The sequence below is a fragment of the Triturus cristatus genome, chromosome 1_2, assembly GCF_964204655.1.
Source record: "Triturus cristatus chromosome 1_2, aTriCri1.1, whole genome shotgun sequence".
NCBI classification, from domain to species: domain Eukaryota; kingdom Metazoa; phylum Chordata; class Amphibia; order Caudata; family Salamandridae; genus Triturus; species Triturus cristatus.
In genome coordinates, this window is record NC_140580.1 from 360,004,092 (window position 1) to 360,028,995 (window position 24,904).

Sequence of the window (24,904 nt, forward strand, 5' to 3'; positions counted from 1 at the left end):
ACCACAACACTTCTGGGTGGGACATACATAAAAATAGGGAGGAAAGCCATTGAATCAGGTGCAGATGCCCGAAATAGATAACAAAGCCATCCAATCATGAGCAACACGCTGAATGAAAGCCCACTCTCAGTATACAATATATTAGAAAAATAAGGTCTGCCTACAGATCACTAAAGCTGGGTGTAGCCGAGACCTAAAAAACTTGATAGTAACTTGTAATGCCAAGGATAAGATATCAATTTGAAACAACACCACAAGGCTCAGACTTAGACACAGAACTCTGATTCAATTATTGTCCTACTTTGTATTTCGTGAGTCATTGCCGTCTCCTTCTTCAGCTACTGAAGCTTGTGAATACCCCCGCAGGGAATTCAGGCAATGTGGGATTCATTAGTCATCTTTCTGAGAATGGAAATATTTACTGTTCGGTTCTCCTGAACAAAGTCTTAAAAGGAAAGGACAGTCCTCGATAGCAAGCATAAAATAGATGCTATTTCGCAATTTAGGAAACCTAACACGTTTTTCAAAAATCTGAAAATTGTCTGAAGAACAGAACTGAATGTCATCATATGAATGTGAGAGTCATCAAATTAGCAACTGGTCTAAAATGTAGGAAATGTGTAATTCTTGTAAAAAAAAATCTAGGTGCACTTAATACATGTATATTAATTTTTCCAGGTAAACCATACAGTGCCTTTGTAGGTCATGGCTTGACCATGCCCTTTTTCATGGGCATGGTCAAGACAGGAGCAATGTAAAATGAGCAAGCCAAAGTAATTAGTGTAAAAGAAAGGAGACACCGAGTCTGATTGAATTTAGGAGTCTGGAAGGGATCCGGCTTCTAGAGCTCTTAGGGCAGTGGCGGCTCCTCTGTTTTGGCGGAGGAGTGTCGCCTCCCCGCTGAAAGCCAGCAGAGGCAAGGACAAATAAAAAGATAATAAAATGTTTTTATTATCATTTTATTTTGCGTCCTGCCAGCCAAGGTAGGGACGGAAACAGCCACAGTGACGCTGCAGCATCAGGGAGGAGGGGGAAGTGGTGATCACTGCTAAATGCGCATGATGGTTTGGTCGGCCCCAGAGGGCCGACCAAACCGTCATGCGCACTTAGCCTTTCTCCACCCAGCTGCGTTGTACAGCTGGGTGGAGAAACCACCAAAGGCTCCCAGTCCAAGGCTGAGTGCCAAACCGATGCCCTCAGATCAATCCCAGCACTACTCACATGCTGGGAATGCCATTCCTAGCATGTGAGCAGCGCTGGGGTTTGGAGCTGGGAGCCTGCGCAGTGTGCATGAGGTTCCTGACATAGACGCGAGGATAGGTAGAAAGGCGGTGGCCATTAGAGCAGGTGAGTGCAGTTTTATTTATTTTTTATTTGTTTTATTTTTTTGTGTTACCCCCTCCCGCCACCCCACCACTTCACAGTACCAGTGGCCGCTCCTGTCTTACGGAGCTATTCTAATGCCCAAATTAGCAAAGTGTTGGCTTCAAGGCATTGTAGTCCATGTAAAAATTATAAACGTATCAAGCAAGAGATTGCAAGGCAAAAATAATTTCCAGCTGCCTCTGTTGCAAGCTTCTGAAAACAAATGTATTTATTCCATTACACCAATGGAAGCTTAACCCCTTCCCCGCTCATGATGGAACCACTCCGTCATGAGCCACGGGTGCGCTGTGCTCATGACAGAGTGGTTCCGTTATGCTGCGGCCGTTGGCGGCCGCTCCGCCCACACGGCGATAATTCCCCGCCTGTGTGGGCGATTAGCGCAGTGGGCGGAGACGTGACGGAACCACTCCGTCATGAGCACAGCTCACCCGTGACTCGTGACGGAGTGGTTCCGTCACGAGTACAGCGCCACCGCAACTGCCCCTAAACCCCCCCAGCGCCGCGGCGGAATTCCTGCCGCGGCGAAGGGGTTAAGGTGGCTCAGGTGTGGAGGCGGGAGGCTTCGGGTTCAGTGCCATATACCCCCCATTTGAGAAGAATGACAAAAATAATGCACTTAAAAGGACGCCTGAACTTTAAACCTCCCCTTCCCGCCCCTTCTGTTAATGTGCTTGTGCTGCTCTAGATGACAGACCCCGGATCCGGTGACTTTAGACAGCTTGCAATGGTATGTGGGTCTCAACCAATGTATTAAACACATTTTAAAATGTTTGCATTGATTGAAAAGCATATACTACACAGAGGACGCTCAGGGCTCCTTGATCTTCCTTTATCATGATTTACAGAGAATAGACCATTGGATGCCGGGACACATCAACATGCATTTAGTTTGAGGCAAAACATTTTCAACTAAAAGTAGCTGGAAAACAAATATTTGGTTGATGTATAGTTGTTATGAACACAAAGCATTTCACTGATCATATATTGAAATTGGGAGTACTAAAGTTGGTTCATCCTATTGTAATTCAGAATCGCCGGCACGTGAACTCTCCAATGATACCCCTCTAGCCGAAGCAAGAGTACCAGGAATCAGTACTATACTTTTCACAGTGATGGCAATCGAAGGGATGAGGTCACTGTCTTGCGTCATCGATCACATTTGTGACTCATGAGCTACCTTTTAATAACCCTGAAACAGATATCATTGGTAAAAAGAAAATATTGTGTGCTAGTGGTGCCCAAAAAGATGGTGTTTAATGGATGGCACCTTCCAAAAGGGAGCTATCTCTTTAGTGTAAGAATTAGACCCCCTTGCAATATGTAGAACTGGAAGAATTCCACGAGCCAACTCAGCTTCTTAGTTGGATCTTCATCCTAGTAGGACATCTTAGAGCAGTAATGTTTTTGTTGCAAAAAATCATTGGGTGAGCTGCGGGCAACACTTTCCAATAATAGTAACATAATTCAGTGGGATAGGTGTACTTTGCAAACATCTGCAATGAACTGCAAGACGTAAGTGTGAATCCTAGTAGAGTGTAACTCAGTCTTGTATTTTTTTTAAGGTTAACACAAAGACTAGCTTCAAATTTACTTACAAAAGAAATTTCCCTAGTAATTGCCCTACTTGGGGAACCCAATCGTTCTGGTGGTTGTAGATGTGCCAAGATTCTTATAAAAATTCAGACAAACCCTCACCCACCAACCTAGGTGGCATGTTTCATCATCGGGTTGTCACGTCTGCTTGACAGTTTGTTAGGGCGGTGGATGGGCTTCCTGTGATTACAGAAAGTACTTTCTTGTTGGTGGAAGGATACCACCTTCGCATCCGTTGATGGATCCTGAAATGCTAAAAATGCCTTCTGATGAATCCATAACCAGATTCGTATTGCGGATTCCTAGAAGGATTTTAAAAAACCCAGAAGGTTGGTATAGTTATTATTCCATGTTTCAGCTTGCTTATGGCCCCTAGGGTTCCACAGCTTTCGCCAGGACCGTGATCCCTACTTGTAGTCAACTCTCTTCCAAACACTGCATACACTGCATACACGCTAATTTGTTCCTAGAGTACTGGTACTCAACTGCGGAAGTATCCCTTCTGGCGAAGAATTCCCTCCATTTAGATACTCGTTGCCCCTTAGAGAGAAGACACTAGGAGTCCTCTCTAGTCAAACGGCCGGTAAGGAGAGTCGCGCACCAATTGCCTAGTAGGTGTGTTTGCCTAAATGTACACGAATGGGAGGGTGCAACCTGGAGCAGCCCCATCCTCTCTTTCCCATTTTATGGTTGATATAGTTTTAAGTTTAGTAATAAACGACTATAATCAGATGTCAAAAACAAATCAGATTGCATTCTGCATTATGGATGAAATTACACTAGTATTTCATACCTTACATTCATACACATCTTCAGAAAGTGAAATGCCTTGATATCTGGGTTTCCTTTTGCTAAAGCTGGGCAGCAATATGTAGAGCAGACGCTTGTGCTCGGGACAAGCTACCAGATCTGGCGTAAAGGTTAGAGCTGTGTACACCTTTGATCTTCAACACCTCTGCCCAGCCAGGAAAGAAGGTAGACTGAATGAGTGCTTGAAGTGAGGCACTTGGAACTTGCCTACCCGTGAGAGAGAGGGTTGATCTCCAGTCTGTGGTAAATGAAGATGCAGGATTGCCAGAAGTAAGGCGAAACAGGATCGGGTCCATTCTTAAGGTAGTTGTCTCAGGTTACAGGTAAAGTAGGTATGAAGGAAGCCCAACAGGGAGAAGCATCCTTGGTGCTCAGCCCACGCATTCAACTGACACAAGCTGCTGCCTAGTACAGCGTAACACACGCCGAATGTGCACTGATACCGCGACGTGCTACACTATGGATCCTGGTGTCAGCAAGGGGCCCTAGCAGGAAAGGTGTGCTGGCCCAGACCTGGGATACCATAAGAGTAGATACTGTAGCCGGAAGCCGGAAGGCTCCAATAAACCTGCAGGAGAACACCAATCAAGGGCGAATAGGTTTCCTCCACTTCGGGCGCTGTCAGTGAGGTGTAGCCTGGGTTCATAGAGAGAAGGGGAGTGGAGGCCAATGTTTGGAGGGGCATTACATCCTAGGGTAGCAGCTCAAATCCTGATAGGAATGCTTGTGGTCATGGCTAGTAAGCTACTTGGAGTGTTCACCTACGGTGTTATTCACTGATTCTATAGAGCTCTGCTCGCCCTCAACAAAGCGATAAACAGGTGATGTAATGAGCTGTAAATATTGTGCCGCCTATTCCTCTTCGCTCTATTGATAAACATTATGCTTTCAGGAAAGCTTTGAAGACTTAGCTTTACAATCTCTAGGCCATGATAAGTGTCAGATTGCTTACTGGTAGCAAGCGCCAGGGTGCTTGGGTAGGTAATAGATAGCACTTTATGTGTGAACGAATAATTATTATTGTTATATATTTCCCATGGACAACAGTTAAATAAACTCGTAAGCAAAGCTATATCAAGAAAATGCTACACAGCTGAATATTTTCTTACAACATTAAAAAGACTAAGAATGCCACATGTTATTTTTCTGTAGAATTTACAGGTTCTAATTGTCCTGATCTGTTTGCTTTCAGAACTAAGGAGGCCGAGGTCTGAGCCATCCAATTACTACAGCAGTGAAAGTCAAAAAGATTATCCGGCCCCCAAAAAACACAAACTGAACCCTGACTACTTCCAGGCTCGGCAGGAGAAAATGTTCTCTCAAGCCCTGAGCCTGGAGCATCCAAGTGCCAGAAAGCAGAGCTCTGGATCCAAACAGTTAATGACTGAGATAGCTTCTCCTTCAGATGAGATGCGGACCTTCACCAGGGATCCCACGCAGCGCATACCCACAAGTGCGGGATACCATGGCTCGCCAGCCCAACCAGGATTAAAATGGAGCCCAAAGGACATGTACCTCGGGGTGCCTTCAGTACAGCTTGTAGGAGGCACAAAATGTTCTGGATTGGGCAAAGAGGCTGTGGCCCACAGACTGCGCCAACGCGAGCAGATGAACATGCTCATGATGTCAGAAAGGGATATGGTAGATGAGGAGCTGCTGGCCTACAGAGAACATGCGGAGTCTGACAATTGCTTGCAACACATGGATGACTTGCAGGTAAACACTCAAACAGTAAGTATCTACCTTTGACAAATTTACTGATTGGGGAAATTCCTTTGCTCACACTAGCCAGAAGCGGGAGGGTGGGGCGGGGCGAGGGAAGGAACTTCCTTTCAAAAAAAGCACGCCTCCTTTGCTTTCTTACACTTTGGATAATTGACACGAGAGACTGGAGTGATGCAAATGTATATGAATTGTATGTTGAAATTAACTAACTCCAAAGAATGTGAAAGCAAGTGGACGGATAGGGAAATAGAGAAAGACAGACTGAAGGAGGTTCAGATCACCAGCCTAATGGTATATTTTCAGAACTAGTCAGAACTACTAAAAAGCCCATGTTAGAAAAATTATGTTCATTTCATGGAAAATCCAGAAGGCAATTTTAATGAGCCTTGCTCGGGGACTAGTAACTAAACTCACTGCCCCTGATACAATTAAGATCCATTGAATGGAAGGAGAATCTTAGAGATGAGCCTGTAATTGTACTTTGCAGCTGAGGAGTTTTAAGGCATGGGCAAAGTGGACTCTTGCTCAGGGCACTGCCTTTTATGGCAGTCCCCTCTTTTCGTGATTGGGAAAAGCCTGCCATAATAATCATTTAAAAAATCAATATGCTTCTGGATTTTTACCATCTTTAGGTTTTGCCTGCACAGTGCTTGCGCTGTGCTTGAGAGACCTGTTGTTTTCAATGTAAACTTAAAAGGGACTTACATCCTGCCTCCTGTCTTTTCTGGCTTCTCACTGTTTCCTGAGAGTGCCTCTTACCTTTCCTCCATTTCTATTGGCTGTAGCATATTTTCCTGAATTTACCAATGCTCGTTCCTTGTCTGCGTCTCTTATCAGTTTGCCGGATCCAAAATACTGTTAAGATCCGCTTTGGTGGAGCTATATTTCCATAAAGTTTTGCCTTGTACTTTTGCAGAATACATATATAACAATTTATCACCGAGAGATTACGAGATTTGCATAGAATCACAGGATGTTATGCAGCGCTGTCGAGACTCGAACCGGGATGTCAAGCTCTCAAATCAGCAGCTCTAGCCGCTGTGCCACATCTTCTCCACTCCTGTGTTATCTGTCAGGGAGCTCTTTCCATCTTCCCGGCGATGATTGATGAAAACAGCTTTTATTAATTACATAGGCAAAACCGATGCAATACCATTGCATGTTTTGCGTGCTTTCGTGCTTACTAGCCCATCCTGCACTTACACTTGCAAACTTGCAGAGCATGGACTAAAGATAATCCTGTGACACCAAGTCATGTTGTTATTAGGCTGGAGATGTGCCAGGAACTTCTTGTAAGTGTGCATGTTCAGTCCAATCACATCTTCCCGTAAAACCTGAAGACAGACTAAACAGTTACTGAAGGGGACGCCAATGCTTAATCTGTAAAAATGATAAGTGCTAGAGATGCGTCAGGAGGCCATTGCAGCATGCATCATCTATTGCCCCTGCCAGCACTGCCTATGACAGTACCAATACAATTAGTAACCTCACACTCGCAAAAGTGACAATTCAAACTATTTTATGCCACCCAAAGCTAAAAGAATGGCTTGGCTAGCCAGTGTTAATCAATGTTAAGGTATATTGAATTATTAAACGACTGTTGTTGTGCACATTTCAAAATTAGACAAACAGTGCCACCATGTGTTGGACTGTTGTAAGTGTCAGTATTGACAATTAGGTTCCGGTGCCGACCACCAGAAAACACCAGCTGAAATTAAGGCTGAGGACGAGTGTGTATATCTTTTGAGTCCATCATTATGGCAGTGCAATCACAGTCTCAGTCTCTAGCAGTCTCATTAACAACAGCACGAAAAGGGTAGGCTGTCCATGGGCAGCAGACTGGCAGACTCCGAGCTGTCACATTTCGACTGTTCTCGCACCATGTGTTGGTTGCTGCTCTTGATGCAAAATCGCCGTTAATTGCTCTTTCACACTTTTCTGAATAAGGATCAGGTGACAGATGGGACATATTGAAGAATTATCTTCTTATGAGAAGTTTGTGTCAGAATATTTCCAGGACATGTGCAAAGTTACAATTTTTGCCTTTTGTGGTACAAATGAACAAATAGTCCAAAGCAGCCGAGAGTCAATGCGACTTGCACAGGAGCTCTTTCAGGGTGCAATATTGAAATACTGCCAAGACATATCAACTGAGATGAATGTTATTTTTTCGTGTCCATGGAGGTGGGTGAGTTTGGGCGTGTTTTTAGCTGAAACTGGTTGCAGTGTGAGGGCACCCCGCCAAGCCTACACTGATGTGGCTGATCTCTTACCTCCTCTGAGAGACAAACTTTGCTCATGTGAGTATTTCTCAGTGAATCCATTTGCCAGCATCAGTTTGTGATTTGGGTGGTGGTGCTATTGAAGAATGTCTTTGCATCACACACAGGGCTCAGGTGCCTTCAAGAGTCGCATGTTTACAACAATCTGTATTTGCAGATGCATTTTAGCTGAGACTTACTGCATTTTCTGACCCCACCTATTGTTCTGTTTGCCCATGTGTTTGGTGTCTTAAAGTGCTCTGAAGCATTTGTAAGCAGATCTCTTTGGAACTAAACAACACAACAAACACACACTTGGTGTGCCCCAGCAGGCACAAGCCACATAAAAGCACATACTTGGAAGTAGCTACATTTCTTCATATGCCTCCCCCAGTGGTTTATTTCTCGATTGGTTGTTTTAACCAGCCTACTAACTCACGACTCTTGCTTTTCAGTCCCCGTTAGATGATAAAAGTTGCATCTAATTTCTCTTTGTATAGTCTGCATGCAACACATCTCCCTCTAAATCTTATTTGCAGGTTGGACCAGTCAGTTTGTGACTTGGAGAGATAGATAGGCTCGTTTCGCCAATCTGGACATTTGACAGGCTGGGTGGAGTGGGGAAAAGTCAGGTGCATAGCATATTTTGACACCATGCAGCTACTGAGTAATCATCATTCCTTTCAGCTGCCTGTGGAAGCAGGTCTGTAGGGGGGGATCTCCTACTGTTGGCCTGCAGGCCTAGGCCAGCTCACCTCTGTATTCTCTGTTTCCAGCTAGTCCCTTGCAACTTCACATAACCTCCCCATCTTACTAAATGGGGACACTTTCTTCTTGACAAAACTGCCATTCGCGTTCCAGAGATTGGATTGTCTCCCTAAGGGCTTGGAGGAATTTAATTATTACCTCTGCTCAAATTTAATAATAATCGATAGAAACGAAAAAGACGAAATAAGTAGTTTCATGTTGCACACTGCTTTTTATACCAATTTACATTTCATGGTTATTTGCCGAGCAGACTTAGGCCCACCTTGAGTTGGGAGGCAGGTGACCACAACAGCTTTGCCAGTAACTAAGGCCCTTGTGGATCTAAGCATATCTCTGTTGAAACAGCATGAGGAAAACCCGCTGGTACATTATGCTCTTTGTTCGATGCAGCTGATGTGAAGGTATATAAATGAAATGTTTAAATAAAGGTTTGGTGTGATCAGAGTACAGAATACAAAATTATATAGAGAATACCTATTTAAGACACATAAAGAAGTTGCTTGTATTTCTCCAATGTAAATAAAAAATATTGTGAGCTGTAGATAGCTCACTCAATGAAAGCTTGTAATGGAGGACTCTCCTAATGTGGATAAATATATGGTCCACAAAATCCTAAAGCTTAACACAGATTCTAAAAAAAAGTATAATAAAATCATAAAACATTTATAGGTACATGTCTCTGTGAGCCATAAGTTTTTGGCATTGGTTCAGTTGTTCAAAGATCAGGGGTGATAGGTTCAAAACAGTTCCCATCGAAACTGCACCTCTCATAGATATTATGTTAACAAACACATACCAATTCTTTCGCAGTTTGTTCCTAATGTACTAAGTGACTCCAAATGACTTGGTGGCTCAATGAACTAATCTATCCTCTGCATGAATCCATCACACGCACAGGTTCGAATCGTGCAGGTTGACTCAACCTTTGCTTTTTCTGAGGTTGATGAAATGAGTACTTTTGAGTTAGGAAGCAATAAATAACTGTTATTCAGTGCTGCAAAGGGACTGCTTTTTAGGCGGTCAATCCCAGTTTTTTATTTTGGGGGGGGGGGGGGGGGACACTCACCTGCAGGTCATTTTGAACTCCCAACACTGGGATACTGCTTTCCAGTGCCTAGTATATGAGCTCTGACTCCCAAAACATGTTGAAATTGGTTTAAAACCTAATTAGCACATTTAACTTTCACATAACGTAGGAGTATATGGTGCAGCTTCGAAGATTAATTGTCATTTGTGGGCTGTAGCACCTATTATGCCATCCATCATAGTGGCAGTGAAAATATAGCTTCATGCCTACTTTGTGTAGCCTGACAGCAGCAGTTTTAACCCTGCTGCCCAGACCAATCACATCACCCTGTTGACGAGTAGGACAATCAAATTTGATTTTGAATATTTAATAAGTTACTCCTAGGCACACCTTGCTGCCCATAAGTTAGGGTGCATAATATTTAAGAGTGGAACATGTGTGACATTTGCACGCCGTACTGGAAAATGAAACCGGCTGTGGCAAACAGCTCAGCCGGCCACTGTAGGTAGGGTTCTAGTGGAAAGCACCACTCCCTTCTCACCGCTGCCACTATTGTTAGAGGGGGCCAGCCCCTGGTAACGAAAACGGCCCTGGGGTCCAACACCAGCCCCTACCCTAGCGGCCCACTAGGGAAACATCTGGTGCCCGCTAAGGCCTGTCCGGCCCTGAACATTAGAAATGGCTTGTTCTCCAAGTTACAAGGCCCAAAATGGCATTGTCTCTCACCAGGCTGTAACTGATATATAGGGAAATTCAAAGTATAGATTATGCACTTTAATCAGTGACATTTGATGAGTACCTGCAACAGACTCCATTCGAAGGCTTGTTTTTAAATTTAGTACAACTCTAATTTAATAGTAAAGTGTGATTTGTATTAACTGTATGGGACGTGTAACTTATGGAAACTTATCCATACCCTGCCTGAAGCAGCTGAAGGCTAATTTTCATAAGCTCAACTACAACTTCCCATTTATATATGGCATGAATTAGTTGTGTAAGAAGTGTGAAAAATGGTTGTATGTGGTTTCCTAGAAAAACGTTTTCATCGAATACCTTTGCTAAGAAATGATTTCACCTAAACTGTTTAATGGAAATTTCCAAAATGAATGGCAATTACCATTTCATACAATCCAATTTATAGAATGTCATTTTAGTCAAAATTGGCTTTTGATTGCTTAGTTTTTTAAGGTGTAAGTGCAATGGTTGCAGTTCTTACTTTCAGAAGCAGTTTTGGCGGTGATAATTATGTCAGTGCTTTACTCCAGGGAACACCATTTCATATTTAGATCTTTTATATTGTGAAACAATTACTTTGGATACTTTTCGTCGGCATAGCCCTGCTCAGCCATAGACAACATCCATCCCTGACCCCTCACAACCTGTGAACACCATCAGTCTCTTCCTCCTAAAACCCTACAGCGCACTTAAACTCCACTTTCATTTCTGAACCCTAATAGCCCTTTCTACCACTAGACTCCACACATCCCGGAAACATGAAAAGCTCTCACTAAACCTATACTACACCCATCCCTGACCCCTGAACTACACCCATCCCTGAACACTAAAAGCATTTTCTACCTCACAAAATGCACTCATCCCTGAACCACAAAATCCCTTGCTACCCCTATCTCCGCCCATTCCTGCAACCTAAAAACCTCTTGCTATGCAAATCCCATAACCCTTAAAACACCTAGGCACACCCAAACTCCACCCATCCCTGAACCATAAAAAAGCCCTCATCACCTTGAACACCACCCTTCCATGACCCATAAGAACCTCTCGTCACCCTAAACTCTACACATCCTGAAACCTAAGAAACTATTTCTACATATAAACTCCATCGATCCCGAGTCCTTAAAGCCCCTCATTACCCTAACTCCACCCTATCCTGAAACCTAAAAACTCTTCACCACCTCTAACCTATACCCAAAACTGAATTTAAAAAAAAACTCACCAGCCCTGAACTCCGGCAATCTATCAGCCCTTACACTCCACCTATCCCTGAAACCTAAATACACCTCACACACAGAAACACCACTCATCCGTGAACCCTAATAACCCATCACCACCCCCAAACTCCACCCATTCCTGAGACATGTAAAAACTCTCACCACGGCTACACTCCACCCATCCTTGAACCCTAAAACCCTTTTCTATATCCGAACTCCAATTATTCCTCACCCCTAAAAACCACGTATCACCCTAAAGATTAACCATCTCTGAACCCAAACACCCCATACTAGTTCTAAACGCCACAAAAGGTTAATGTAATTTTGGATTTTTTTATTAAGTTATCTTTTTTTCAAACGTTTACTTTGATTCATTATGTTTTTTGTATTCCCTTCAAATTGCCATTCCTTAAAATTGATTTTCCATGATTTGATTTTCTCCAATGTGGTTTCTCAATTTTCTTTTTTCCATTTAATTTACACACATGAGATAGAAGAATTCATGCTTTTACATCGCATGCGTTTACAACGCATGCGATTACAACGCGGTTGTTACAACGACCGCGTTGTTACATCGCAGTACTATTACATCGCAAGTCGTTACAACGACTTGCTGTAGGGGGCACGCTAGACTTAGGAATAGTGTAATTTACTATTCCAACTGCAGCGTGCGCAACAGTAGGGAAGGTGTTGGAATAGAAAATTATACTATTCCTTCGTTTAGAGCGCCCCCTACAGCAAGTCATTGTAACGACTTGCGTTGTAATGGTGCTGCGATCTATCAACGTGGTTGTTGTAATGACCGCGTTGTAATTGCATGCACTGTTACGCTTGCGATGTGATGGCTGTGTACCGAAATAAAAATGTGTATGGAGAGGTGTTTCCCCTTTCAGAAAGACTAGTTGGGTTGGGCCCAGCAACTTAATTTACTTCAAAGGGGCCTGCTATGTCATAAGTAAATATTAGGTGACAGTTGGAAAAAACCCAGCTTTTGTCCCCCTGGCCAGGCTGGCACCAAACTCAGTGGGAGGAACACTACCCCCAGTATAAGCTTTAAGTTAACACAGAGAAAGGGACTGCTCATTCCCTTGACCACACCTCTGGGTGGGCACACAGGTTCTACAATTGGGAGAAGTGTTTCTCCATCTTCAATTTTGAGAATGAAAGGCACTGTGAGATTGTTTGTGGTAGGGCAAACTGGAACTGCTAAAAAAGCGGGTAGGGTTGCATCTGGGAATTCTTACCCCATTTGTTAGGGGTTGCCTATGAGTCATCCCCACCCACTAGCTACTGCCAAGCATAAATGTATAACCCTAAGGCATATCCTCAGAACACTTACTGGAGTGACAGAAAATCTGTGACCTGAGAGGGCTGGACCCGCTCTCTCGTGTACAGAGGACAAAGATATGGACTTCAAGGGTTAGTTAGCTGACTTCGTCTGTGGCTACAGGGACACAACAAGGCCTTTCATTGGAAATACCTGGCTGACCACTGGCAAATAGACCTAGACTGGTCTTTAGTGTTGGCTACTGCTGGACATCCTGAGAGTAGAGTTCCATCTAATGAGGTGCTGGGGAGCTTCTAAGTGTACTCCTGTGCTTGTCCGGGCACCAGGAGAAAGTTTGGAAACTGTGAAAAACATTTCCTCAAGATCTTCACGGGGACCTGTGGGTAAAGTATCTGACCAGCAGTTCTACTGCGTAAGATTGAGTTTCAGCTTCGGCACGGGCAAAGCTCCCAGCACCTCTGAAAAAATGATTAAGTCCCATTCTGCATTGAAACTTACAAAAAATGTTATTTTAACAAACCTCCTAAGCATCAGAGCTCCTGCAGGATCAACCGACTTCTAGTATCTAGTCTTCAGTTCCATGGCAGTTGCTACAATTTCAGCAGCAGCCCACTCAGCCGAGTCTCGTTCATCTTTTTTTTAACTGAAAAAAACTCCCTTCCCGCAATTCATCCCCACACCTCCCTCCCATACCTTCAATCTACACACTAGCCCCATTTACATTTATCACTTACTCAGAACAGGAGGTAAATGTATGGTTTAAACCCGCAAGGAATAAGGGATTTTATGTGGTTTTATGACTGGAAAAATCTATATCGTGCAATAATTCACCATTCCATGTGGTTTTACTCACAGTTGTACAGTACTGGTGTAGTTTTACAGGCTGTAAACAGTAAAATCGCATGTAGTTGTACTCCGTACCATGCAACTCCGCATCAGGGCCTCAAATCCCAGCTCCTGTCTGTCACACATATTTGAAAACAACAAACACAAAAAATGTGATATGAGTCTGCTTGCAATAAGTCTAATCACCGGCAATCGTTCAGGGTAGCATTCCAACCTATTGTTTATTTGACCAGCATGCCATCTCGGATTGATGCAGCTATATGCAAATCAGTCTTGACCCTGCTCCAATAGGAACAGTCTAGCCCGAACAGCCAGTTCTCTGAATCAGAACACATGCAACCCAAGGCTGGTTGCACCCTGTTTGGGACTCTTTGGTTAGGTTTAGTTGGGTTCCAGTGGCAAAGTGAGCAAGGCACCCACTTCTGGGCATACCCTGGGCAACTTAGGCCGGTACATCAAACACACAAAAGATATTTGCAATATAGCTAAACACTGGCAATCACTCGGGTTGCTTTCCAACCGACCAGTTCAGAAAGTACCTGGCTTGGCAGTTTGGGCTAGTCTGTTCCTATTGAAGCAGGATCAACACTGATTTGCATTTCTAATTAGAGGTGGCATGGTGTGCAAAAGAACGATGCATTGGAATGCCACATCGAGCGATTGCCAGGGGTTAGACTTATTGCAACCATTTGTCCCATCACCTTTAGTGTGTTTGATGTAAGGCCCTAAGTGGCCCAGGGTATGCCCAGACGTGGGTCCTTTGCTCACTGTGCCACTGGAATCAAGCTACACCTGACTGAAGAGCCCCTCTCAGGGTGAAACCGGTCTTATGTTGCACGTGTGCCGGTTCAGCGAGGACCTGGCTTGGCAGTGCAGGATAGACTGTTCCTATTGGTGCAGGATCAAGACTGATTTGCATTTTACTGGGACTAAAACGAGGTGGCATAGTGGGCAAATGAACGATGGTTTGGAATGCTTGCCAATGGTTAGACTTATTGCAAGCATCCTCCTATCGCCTTTTCTGTGTTTGAAACATTTGAAATGTCAGAAGTATGTGCACATCTCTATCTATAATTAATGCTTTCGCAAGAGTTGCTGTGGGCGTGATTTGAAAGTGCGTCTTCTCATCAGCTAACTGCAAGCACATTTGACAAAGGTGTCTCTTTTACTTTCCCCTACAACCTAATTTGCCCTGCATACCTTCGTACTTCGACAAACCTGTAACTCATATTCCATTTTAAGTGACATGAAAACTAAACTCAGTTGGATGACTGCTTCACGCACAAAGCATGCCTGTGAGGGACCAAACGTACCTATGAACTAATTTACCTATGGGCGGCACTTGTAATAAAACTAAGAGTTCTAGTACACACACAAACAAACACACAAACATCATGGCAGCACTATCACCATGCTACACGGCAGTGCCTTATTGCACTTGTAAGTAAAGTTTTGTGGCTGCTATAACTGGTGGTCGCATTTTTTTCAAGCAACCGTTCTGTTTTACTAATGCAAAACAGCTATGACCCCTGTGAAAAATGGAGGGACATAGCACACTCTAACAAAATATACTATGGTGAAAAATAGCGTCTCGGTGAAGGTTTACGCCACTTAAGCACTTTCTGCTCTCCAAACAAAGTATTTCAGCACTTTAGCTACATTGTCCCTTGCAAATGGCATTTTCTGGGCCCACTGCTTTAAACTGCACCAAGGATGCTACCAAAATATGCTCTGGCCCTCTGCATTGAATTTAACAAGAGGCATACTGATACAAAATTGGTCTGAAAGATGAATGATCCTGTTACACTACCGAGGGTGTCATATTCACAATGGTAATCTGGGCTGTGAACCTCATTACAGGGGCATCTGTAATTCTGACGTGGATGGTAGCATAAATTACCAGTCCCACTGGACAACCATGGGCCTGCTGTTTTTGACCCAGACACTTCGCCTACATGATGACACATCTGGGCCAAACTCTAGAGGGACCTGGGGAATAACCGAATCCCAAACAATTCTCCTTTTCTCAGAGGACCTTCAGGGTTCGACTGGTTATCTTGTGGTATACCCATCTTGTAGTTAATGATGATCCCTTAATGGCACCTCCAGAGCCAGTGCCGGATTAATCCCTGTGGACACCCCTGCGTAGTCTAACTTTCAGGGGCCCCCTCGCAAATGATCTCATAATACGTTTTTAATTTTACCACCCAACAATTTTAATAAACCACTACATTACATGAATACAATATTTTCTCTATAGAGTCTTTAATGTACAGTTTTCGTTTCTTTGAGTTGATTAATTTTTTTCTATCTTTTGGAAACAATTTAACAATTGATTGTAATTTTCTTTCAAGATCAAATCTATATTATTTTGATCCGCTGTCACGAGGCCTCTAAAAGGAGTGGGGTCCATAGGCCGGTGCCTACTTTGCCTATTTGGTAACCCGTAACTGTCCAGAGCTGAAGCAGAAATACCAGGGACCGTATTACACAAGGTGTCCCAGGGGCGCAACTGGCGTTTGCGCCCACTTTGCACGCCCCTGGGGCACTTTGGTATTACAGAATGGGGCTCAGACGCTTGTGCGTCCCCTTCTATAATACCGATAGCGCTGGCGCTTTAAGCATGTTCCCTCATTTGCATGGGGCATGCCCTATGCAAATGAGGGAATTCCTTTGACTCTGTGCCTGTGCCATATTACAGACACTGGCGCAGAGTCAAAGAAGCCCTCAGAAGGCACACTGACAGTGCGCCATTTAAAAGGTGGTGCACTGTTAGTGAGCAGCCCTCTGCAGGGGGTAAAGAGAGTCCCATGGACCCCCCCAGACATCCCCTTGCAGGCGGGTGCAGTCACTGACTGCACCCACCTGCAAGGGTATCTCTAAATTCCTTTGAAAGTGCAGGCGGGGTGTCGCCTGCACTGTAAAAACACGGAGAGGCTGCTCCGTGTTTTCACATGAATGCACTGACCTGGGGGTAGCACATTCACCACAATGGGGCGCATTGGCATTGTTTGCGCCCGGCGCACCTTCTCAAAGGTACGCTGGGCGCAAACAATGCCAATACGTAATACGGCCCAAGGATGTTTGTCCAGCCATCTTGAAGTGGGGTCCCTGTAGGTCCACATTTCTTAGTTTTAGCCTCTTCCACCCTGATGAATGAGCACTATTAGTTATTGGAGAGGATGGTTAGTTCCCACATCAGTTATCAGTATATTGGTAATAAACAGGACTCCAGACATTACTACAAGAAGCTGATCTGAAGATCGTGGGTGGAGTGGAAGGAGCAGAATCGGGTTAGATACCATGAACAATGCATCACAGATATTGCTTGGGCAAGCTTTTTATTTAACAGTGTAACATTTATGCTATGGGGCAGACTCACTTCGAATGTGCTACTTGGCGCCAGCATCAATTTTCAGAATCCAGATGGCATGAGTTGTTAGTCAAGCATCCTGTTGACGCTACTGTCTTATTCAAGTCATGGGCCTCGATTACATTTGGACTTGTGAAAGTGACGTAATTAGTACTCTCAGAACCCATAAAAATAATGCCGAGATGCACTAAATGCATCCAGTAATGAATTTTCCTTATGAAAAGGAGGAATTACATTTAGAATGTGGTACTTTACACAACAGACTCACATATTTGGGAATTTACCTCATGCTTTCACTTGATTCATTTCACTATCTTGACCTGCCTAAACCCACGCATGGGAAAATTGAGGGATTGGGGTGAATACTGCTGATCTGTGAATTCCAATCCCTGGACAAACAGTACATGGTTCCCGCTCTTAATCAGGACCATGGCAGAAATGCTGATACGTGATTGCACTGATCATGGTATCTATGGATAGCAAATAATGTTTGATTTTTTATTCCTATATATTATCTATCCTGTAATGGGTCTTAAATATTCCTGGGGCAAAATTTAAACTATACAGGTGTAATTCATGAAATTTTTGATAATTTCGTGCTATGCGTGTTAAATGAATTTCTCTAAATGATTCCGTTACTCCATGTTTCCTCGTTACACGCCAATCATTGGAACATTTTAGCGTAAGCACTTGGGAATAACGTGAACGGATACAAAGTGAGCGGCTGTCGATCACGCCAAGTGTATTTTTTGTGCTTTTTTTTTTTACAGAAAAAATGCGCTCTTGAGTCAAAAACTGTTACGTAAACAATGGGGTGACCCTGTGTCCCTTGGAACATGGGTATGAATTATAAAAAATACAACGGTTCTGTCGGGAATGACCACAAAATTGCTTTGCATTACAATTAAATTTATATGAAAACAGGTTGTATCAATCCACAAAAAAAAAAAAATGATCAGGAGAAAATTATTTAAACGGAACACAAGAAGCAGTAAATGTACACAAACCACAATGAAATCAAATTTGTTGGGTGGCAAGATATTTTTATATAAATTGCATCATTTATAATCTCACCCATATAATTCTTTATACCAAAAGAGGCTGCCAAAATTGTGAAAGTTTAAGGTGAATTGTGAATAAGTGACATAGGGAAATAAGTGACACAAGCAGTGCGTAGTATATACAAAGTGATTGGAAAGGTATGTACACAATAATAAAAAAGGCCAGTATGAGAGACAACAATGACACTGCTGCTAGAAATAATTCAAGTTTTTGCAAGCAAGGTCTTGAACTGGGCCTAGATGCCGCCGACGTTTCAACCCTATGTACGCGATCTTAAATCGTCATGCGGGTCTTCATCAGGACTAGAATATGGGATGGCAACCTAGCAATTAGTATGGGAAGGCCTGACACGGCACAATGTGATACAAAAACACCCATCCAGTGGAGTTCTGAGTATTGAGTAACCGTCACAGTCGATTAGAATGGTGGCCGGGCGAAGATCCTTCTACAGGCGCCTTGGTAGTGGCGGCTGGAGCAAATCACAGTAAACGCGTGGTAGAAATACTGCTACCACGCGTTTACTGTGATTTGCTCCAGCCGCCACTACATACCCGGCAGAACCATTGTATTCTTGAGTCAAAAACTGACACAAGAACGCATTCCACGTTAAAATGTAACACCAAATAATGGATTTGCATTTCATGTCATTATGCACAATTCTGCATCATTTTGTTGAAATTTCACATAGCTGTGCAAAAGCAAGTTACAAAACGTCCTCACACCTGTAGTCTTAAACTGCGTAACTGTTCATTCACATCCTTGCACTTGCAAGAAAGTTAAACTAAATGGACATTATCTTTTTTCTGAAGTATGTAAATGAACAGTAAATGCTCTTGAGGTGTGAAAAATGAATACTTGAGTGTCATTTCACTGCGTCAGAAATGTGGAACAGGTGTCACCATGATTGCTTGAGTAGGTACTAAATAAAACGCTCAGTTTGAGTGATGGCACTGCCTGACTACCAACCAATTCAACTTGACATGGTACAATCTCTCTCTATAGTGTGTTGTGAGGCAGCAAATGTGACTGAGCATGTTTCATCATCTGAGAAATGGACTTACTGAAGTGAAAACCCCACATCTGTTCCATATTCCCACCTGAGAACTTATTCAAAGTGTAATAACTAAGTATGTAAAATAGGTGACAGGAAAGAAAGAACATAATGTCTTGTCGCAATAGCACCTCGATTAATCTATCTGCAAGCGCGGAAGTTTCTGGAGAGTTGCTGCAAACTAGGACCTGTGGGGCATATGTATCAAAAAACAGATTTCCAGTTTCGTTCTCCACGTTTTTCTAATTGTATACAGTTAATTGTAATTTGAATGATTACCCTGTACTTCTTAAAGAAACTGTTGCATGAAAACCCACACCACGCGATCCTTCCTGAGATTATTTACTTTTTAGGCGGGTTTGATCCAATTCCACCAAAGTTTACACGTTAACACAGGAACTTAACACAGACCCCTGAAGCTCTACATTGCTGGGGGCCACCAACTCTCCAGGGGCCCCCAGCTCTTCAAGCCCAAAATCAATAACTATTTGTGAGCTATGGGAGACTCAGGGACCCCTCATCACATACTGCAGGGGAGCCCTATCATATTGCATTATGCCACTGCTGTTACAGTTTAGTCTGTGAGAGAGTAAGGATTTTAATAACATTTCTACAGTTTGTGGTGTGTCTAATGTCTGTGTTATGCTTCTCTACTAAATAGTCTAATAAATAACGTTGTTAAAAAAGAGCAGCTTTCTCTGCATCTGGGTATATCATAAGTAATGCTTGGTAATAGAGTATACCTTTTTGGGTTTCGCCTAGATAGGGTATTTGCTGTCTCAGCAAGACCTGCTGTTTACCAACGGTGGGTTTACAGCACACCCTTGCTTACCATTTGTTAGCCTCAGCATTGCTCTCATTCTCTTCATCCCAGTTTGTCACAGCATGCTTGCGTCATGTCCTCTTCTTGTGTTTGTCCCTTCCCTGGAGCACGGACCAAGTACTTGTGTCTAGAAGAGTGCTTGTGTTTTTAGTCTGTCTTTCATATGCCCTTCCATGTAGCTTCTATTCCCTCCCACTCATCGCTCTTCCATGTGGCTTCTTTTCCCTCCCACACTGGTACCCAGTGCTCCACGTGACTGCACCACTTTACCCTAGGCCACTCCATCACTCCACTCTATGCCACTCTATTCTACTCTGCACCACTCTGCTCTAAGCCAATGCACTCTACCGTACACCATTGCACTCTACTCTACTCCACTGCACTCTACAATGCTCTGCTCTTCACCACTCTACTCTATGCTGCTTGTTATACCCAGCGGTTTCTGGCTGGGAACCATCAAAGTCAGAGAAAATCCACTGTCCTAGATAGGATGAGTACAATACACTTGCCCATTAACCTGTTCTCAGCCTTGGGTAGCTTGGCACAGAGCAGTCATGCTTATCCTCAGGGTCAAAGTGTAACGTATTGGCACCATCCTTGCAAAACACTGAGTACACTACAAAAAGACTAAACACCATATGTATAAAGCACTGGTCTTTGTATTACACTCACATTGAAATCAAAATGACATGCACATTGGGTATAGGCTTTATAGTTCTATTCAATTGTCGAACCCTCCTACTAGCAGCAGAACGGCATGAACATATATGTTCCAGTCATAGGTATTCAATTGTCACGTTATCCACTCTGCCTCGTAATCAGCATAAGCCCATGCGCATACTTACCCGAGGTGTTCAAGATCGAAGCAATCCCTCCCACATCAAAAGCGACAGAAACATATATGCTGGCTGTTCTGAGGTTTCCACGTTCCTGCTGGCACATTAACATAGAACACGACATTCTCAATATTGCATACCCCATACAGTTGCAATAGTCAAGAAATCACAGGTTTTGACTATGCCTTGTGATCCAGTCACTCAAACTATAGCAGCGAAAGATACATGTTGCACCCACTGGCGACACTTTGATTAAATGTTTGGGACCACCTAAAGTGGATGGAAACGGTTACTTGGTTTCATCCCTCCAGATTAGACCTTCAGGCACCCAGCGACATCTTCACGAGTGCAAGATCACTATTCCCCCCCGTAGGCAAAAGACTGTGACACTGGATGCTGGTGCGCTTCCCAATTGGAGAAATGTTTTCCCTCAGGCAGAGGGGTGAGCTGCAGTTGCTCCATGAAGCCAGGTGTTGGTGCACACAAGGCACAGCGAGACCCCTCAGGACCAGTCACGACAGAGTACTTTGTGGTGTGGGTCCAGGGAGAGGAAGCTAACGACCTTGGCAAACGTCCCCCAACACCCCCTCAGAGAAAACACACTTTGTACTGCAAGCTAGCACAGGTTTCCGGTTGCAAGCACAGTTCGCTCGGACTCTGCAAATTTCCTCAGCACTCCGCGAACTCCTCGTGTTCCAGCACCCCAGGTGGGCCACTGATCTTAAGAAGCACACTCCTCTGCACATTGTGATTACATCATACGTCAGGACGGTCCTTGTCCCAACAGACGGTCACTTCCACCCATTTCCGACGCACCCTGCGTGGTTCTTTTGATCCTTTCTGTCCCTGGGATCTGGTGGACAGGAGGCCAGCCAACCAGCCCTTGGAGAGTGTTTCAGGAGCTGGGCCACAACAGCTGGCAATTAGCTGTAGGCCAGCAACATCCCGGAAAAATCCAAGTGATAGTCCCCTTCCTGGAGCACTTTAAGACCCAGTACACCACAAGTGTGGATAATCGCATTGCAGTCCCTCCTGCTCCACTGGTTCCTCTTATCAATGTCCCAGCGTAGTATACTTCCACTCCCAAAGTGTCTCAAACTCCGAAGGGCAGAGCCTCAGTAGTTATACCCACAATGGACTTTGAAGATGAGATCAGTTCAAATGGCCACCTTTGCAATGCGCGATCCTCTCTAAATTGTGTTTTGTTTGCCATCCTACCCTGGGAGGCTTGATCAATATCTTTAGTGGGGTCAGGGCCCTGCCTTTTGCAATACAGGTGCCAATTCCACCCCCTTGTAGCCATCCCAGGAAGGCCCCTCAAAGTCAGAGGTTTGCAGTTTCTCTTGAGCCCCTAGTTATGGCCTTCTATCGGGAATGCACAGATGTAGCAGTTCTCCCAGCACCCAGATGTGGATTGGAGACAGGCACAGAAATGCCCACTTTCCCAAAGTGGCATTTCCACATTAGTAAATTCAAATCCCCTTGCATGACCAGAGAGGATTTGCCTTTACTAACTCATCGATATCAAACATTATACTGCTACTCTTCTGCACGTAGGAAATACTGCTCAATAGCCTTTTCACTGATCCCCTATGTTAATCAATGCGAGAAGCTTGCCCCACTGTACCGGACACACCATGGAGTGCTATTCACTACCAATGCATGTTGCACACCCGCACCCATGCCCTGCCTCTTACTGACACCGCACCCTGCCCCCAGTACTCCAATGTAGTGAGAGACATGCATAACCTTGGCAAGCAGCTTTTAAATGCCAAGCAGAGTAACAGTAACCTGCGCACACAGGTCCCACCGGTGCAAACCTGTGCCATGTTTGAAGAGCTACCTCTGTGGGTGGCACAACCAGTGCTGCAAGCCCATGGCATAGCATTTAAGTTACATGCCCTAGGTATATGTCTGATCCCTAGACAAGGGACTTACAGCTAACTCAAATCCGCCAATCATGTATACACCAGTCACCACCAGTAGGTAATGGTATATGACAACCACAACCCTTTGGCGCTGATTAGCAGTGTCAATGTGCTCAAAGTCATATGCCAGCAAACAGGGTTCAAAAAGGAGGTTGGACGGCAAAAAGGTCAGGGAGACAGCGCCACAAGATGTCAGGTCTTACACTGCTGCACTCTACTCTGCTGCTGTCTACTCTAGGTCACAGCACTCTTCGCCACTCTACTCTGGACCTCTCCACACCACTGCACTTTATGCTACTGCTCTCTACTCTGAACCACTCAACACCACTGCACTCTTTGCCTTACCACTCTACTCTGTGCCACTGCACTCTACGACACTCAACTGTGCACCACTCTACTCCAGGCCACAGGTCTCATCACTTCACTCTGCACCTCTCCACACCACTGCACTTTATGCTACTGCACTCTACTCTCCACCCTACTCTGCACCATGCACTTTACGCCACTCCACTCTTTGCCGCTGTACTCTACTTTACACTGCTGCACTCTGTGCCACTGTCCTCTACTCTGCACCAATCTACTCTATGCTACTGAACTCAATGGCACTGGACTCACCGCAACTGCACTCTACTCTGTGCCACTGTAGTCTACGCCACTGTACTATACTTTGAACCACTCTTCTTCCACTGCACTTTATACCACTTTACTCTATGCCACAGGACTCTACACCACTCTACTCTACTTTGCACAACTCTACTCTACTGTACTCTACCCCAGTGCACTATACACCACCCTACTCTTGTCCACTCCAAGCCACTGCACTGTACACTGGTCCACTCTACGCCTGTCCATTCTACTCTATGTCACACCACTCTTTGCCACTGTACTCTACTCAACTCTACTTTTTGCCAATTTACTCTAAGTCACTGCACTTACACCACTGTACTCCATTTAACTCCACTCCACTCTATGCCACGCCACTCTACCCCACTCCAGTCTACATCACTCTACTCAATGCCACTCAAGCCACTCTACGCCACTCCATGCCGCTTCATACTACACCACTCTATGACATGCCACTCTACTCCACTCTCATCTACTCCAAGCCAAGCTGCTGTACACCATGGCTGAAAAACATTGGCAAAGCCAATAGCTCTTGCGTACGCAAAACCTATTGGCTTTTCCAATGCTTGTTCTAGATGCTCCCAATTTCTTTAGCTCTCAGTGTTCCATCTATTTACTCACTGCACCTTGTATGTTGCGGTGTTTAAGATGTCATAACTAAATCAACAAATTCTTCGGCTAGAGCTGAAAATATCCAAGCTTTATGGTGCGTTTGGTGTTCTCTTGAAATGATTTTGAAGCATGTGAGGCAGTCACTTGGCATTTACGTCACTCTCAGCATCACATCTTCAGGTAATTTCATAGCCATACATTCAGTACATTACTCCCGCTGTAGTATACAGCATTCGATTGGGCATCGTTAGTAAGAAGACCTTCTTGATTGCATTTTCATTTATTTTATACGTTTTATTAATAGCTGGGCATTGACTGCTGGAGCCATGTGACCAGATTGGGAAACGTTTTCTAAAAATGATGGTTGTTTATTTAGATTGCTTTTGAAAAAAATATATATAACAACAAACATGAAAAATGCCTAGCAAATTCCTAGCTCTGTCACCACTGCTTCACTTTCACTAGTTCCATAAAGACTAAAACAGCAACTTTCCAGAAGAGAATAGCATTTGAGATCTTTTTTACTTCCTTCCTAATCTTAGATTTGAACATCTATGATTTTAGAGCAAATATTCAGTTCTAATAAAAATAATCTGAATGAAAAATATTTCCCATTTTTGTAGAAGATATCCGATTGTCAAATCCTTAGCCAATTCTTTTTTTTCCCTCCGGAGGAGAGTGTAACCCATATTTTGTTTCAACCCTCCCTCCCTGAACGACGGCAATAAGAGTATTAATAAAATTCAAGTAATTGCGTCTGTCGCAGCACCACTCATCGTGTTCTTGAGCATGTCGGAGAAGCACCAGTGATATTTAAGCATTATCCAAAGGTGAGGCTGATGGGAATGCCAATTATCCGTTTAATAATCTCTGAGCATCCATTGGACACATTTGTTTAAATGTAGTAACATGGATTATGCAGTGAAGGACTTCTTGACATCG

The 24,904-nt window shown here is 44.0% G+C and overlaps 1 protein-coding gene across 2 annotated transcripts in view; it reads left to right on the forward strand.

Moving 5' to 3' along the window:
• The window catches only part of CAMTA1 (calmodulin binding transcription activator 1), a 3,052,768-nt gene that overhangs the window by 2,912,239 nt on the left and 115,625 nt on the right, over positions 1-24,904 (forward strand). Inside the window, exon 15 of one of the 2 annotated variants that reach the window (XM_085604480.1) lies at positions 4,982-5,520. In XM_085604480.1, coding sequence (XP_085460606.1) covers positions 4,982-5,520 — 539 coding nt within the window. The remainder of the gene's footprint in view (positions 1-4,981; positions 5,521-24,904) is intronic. The other variant, XM_085604488.1, reaches the window with a different exon arrangement.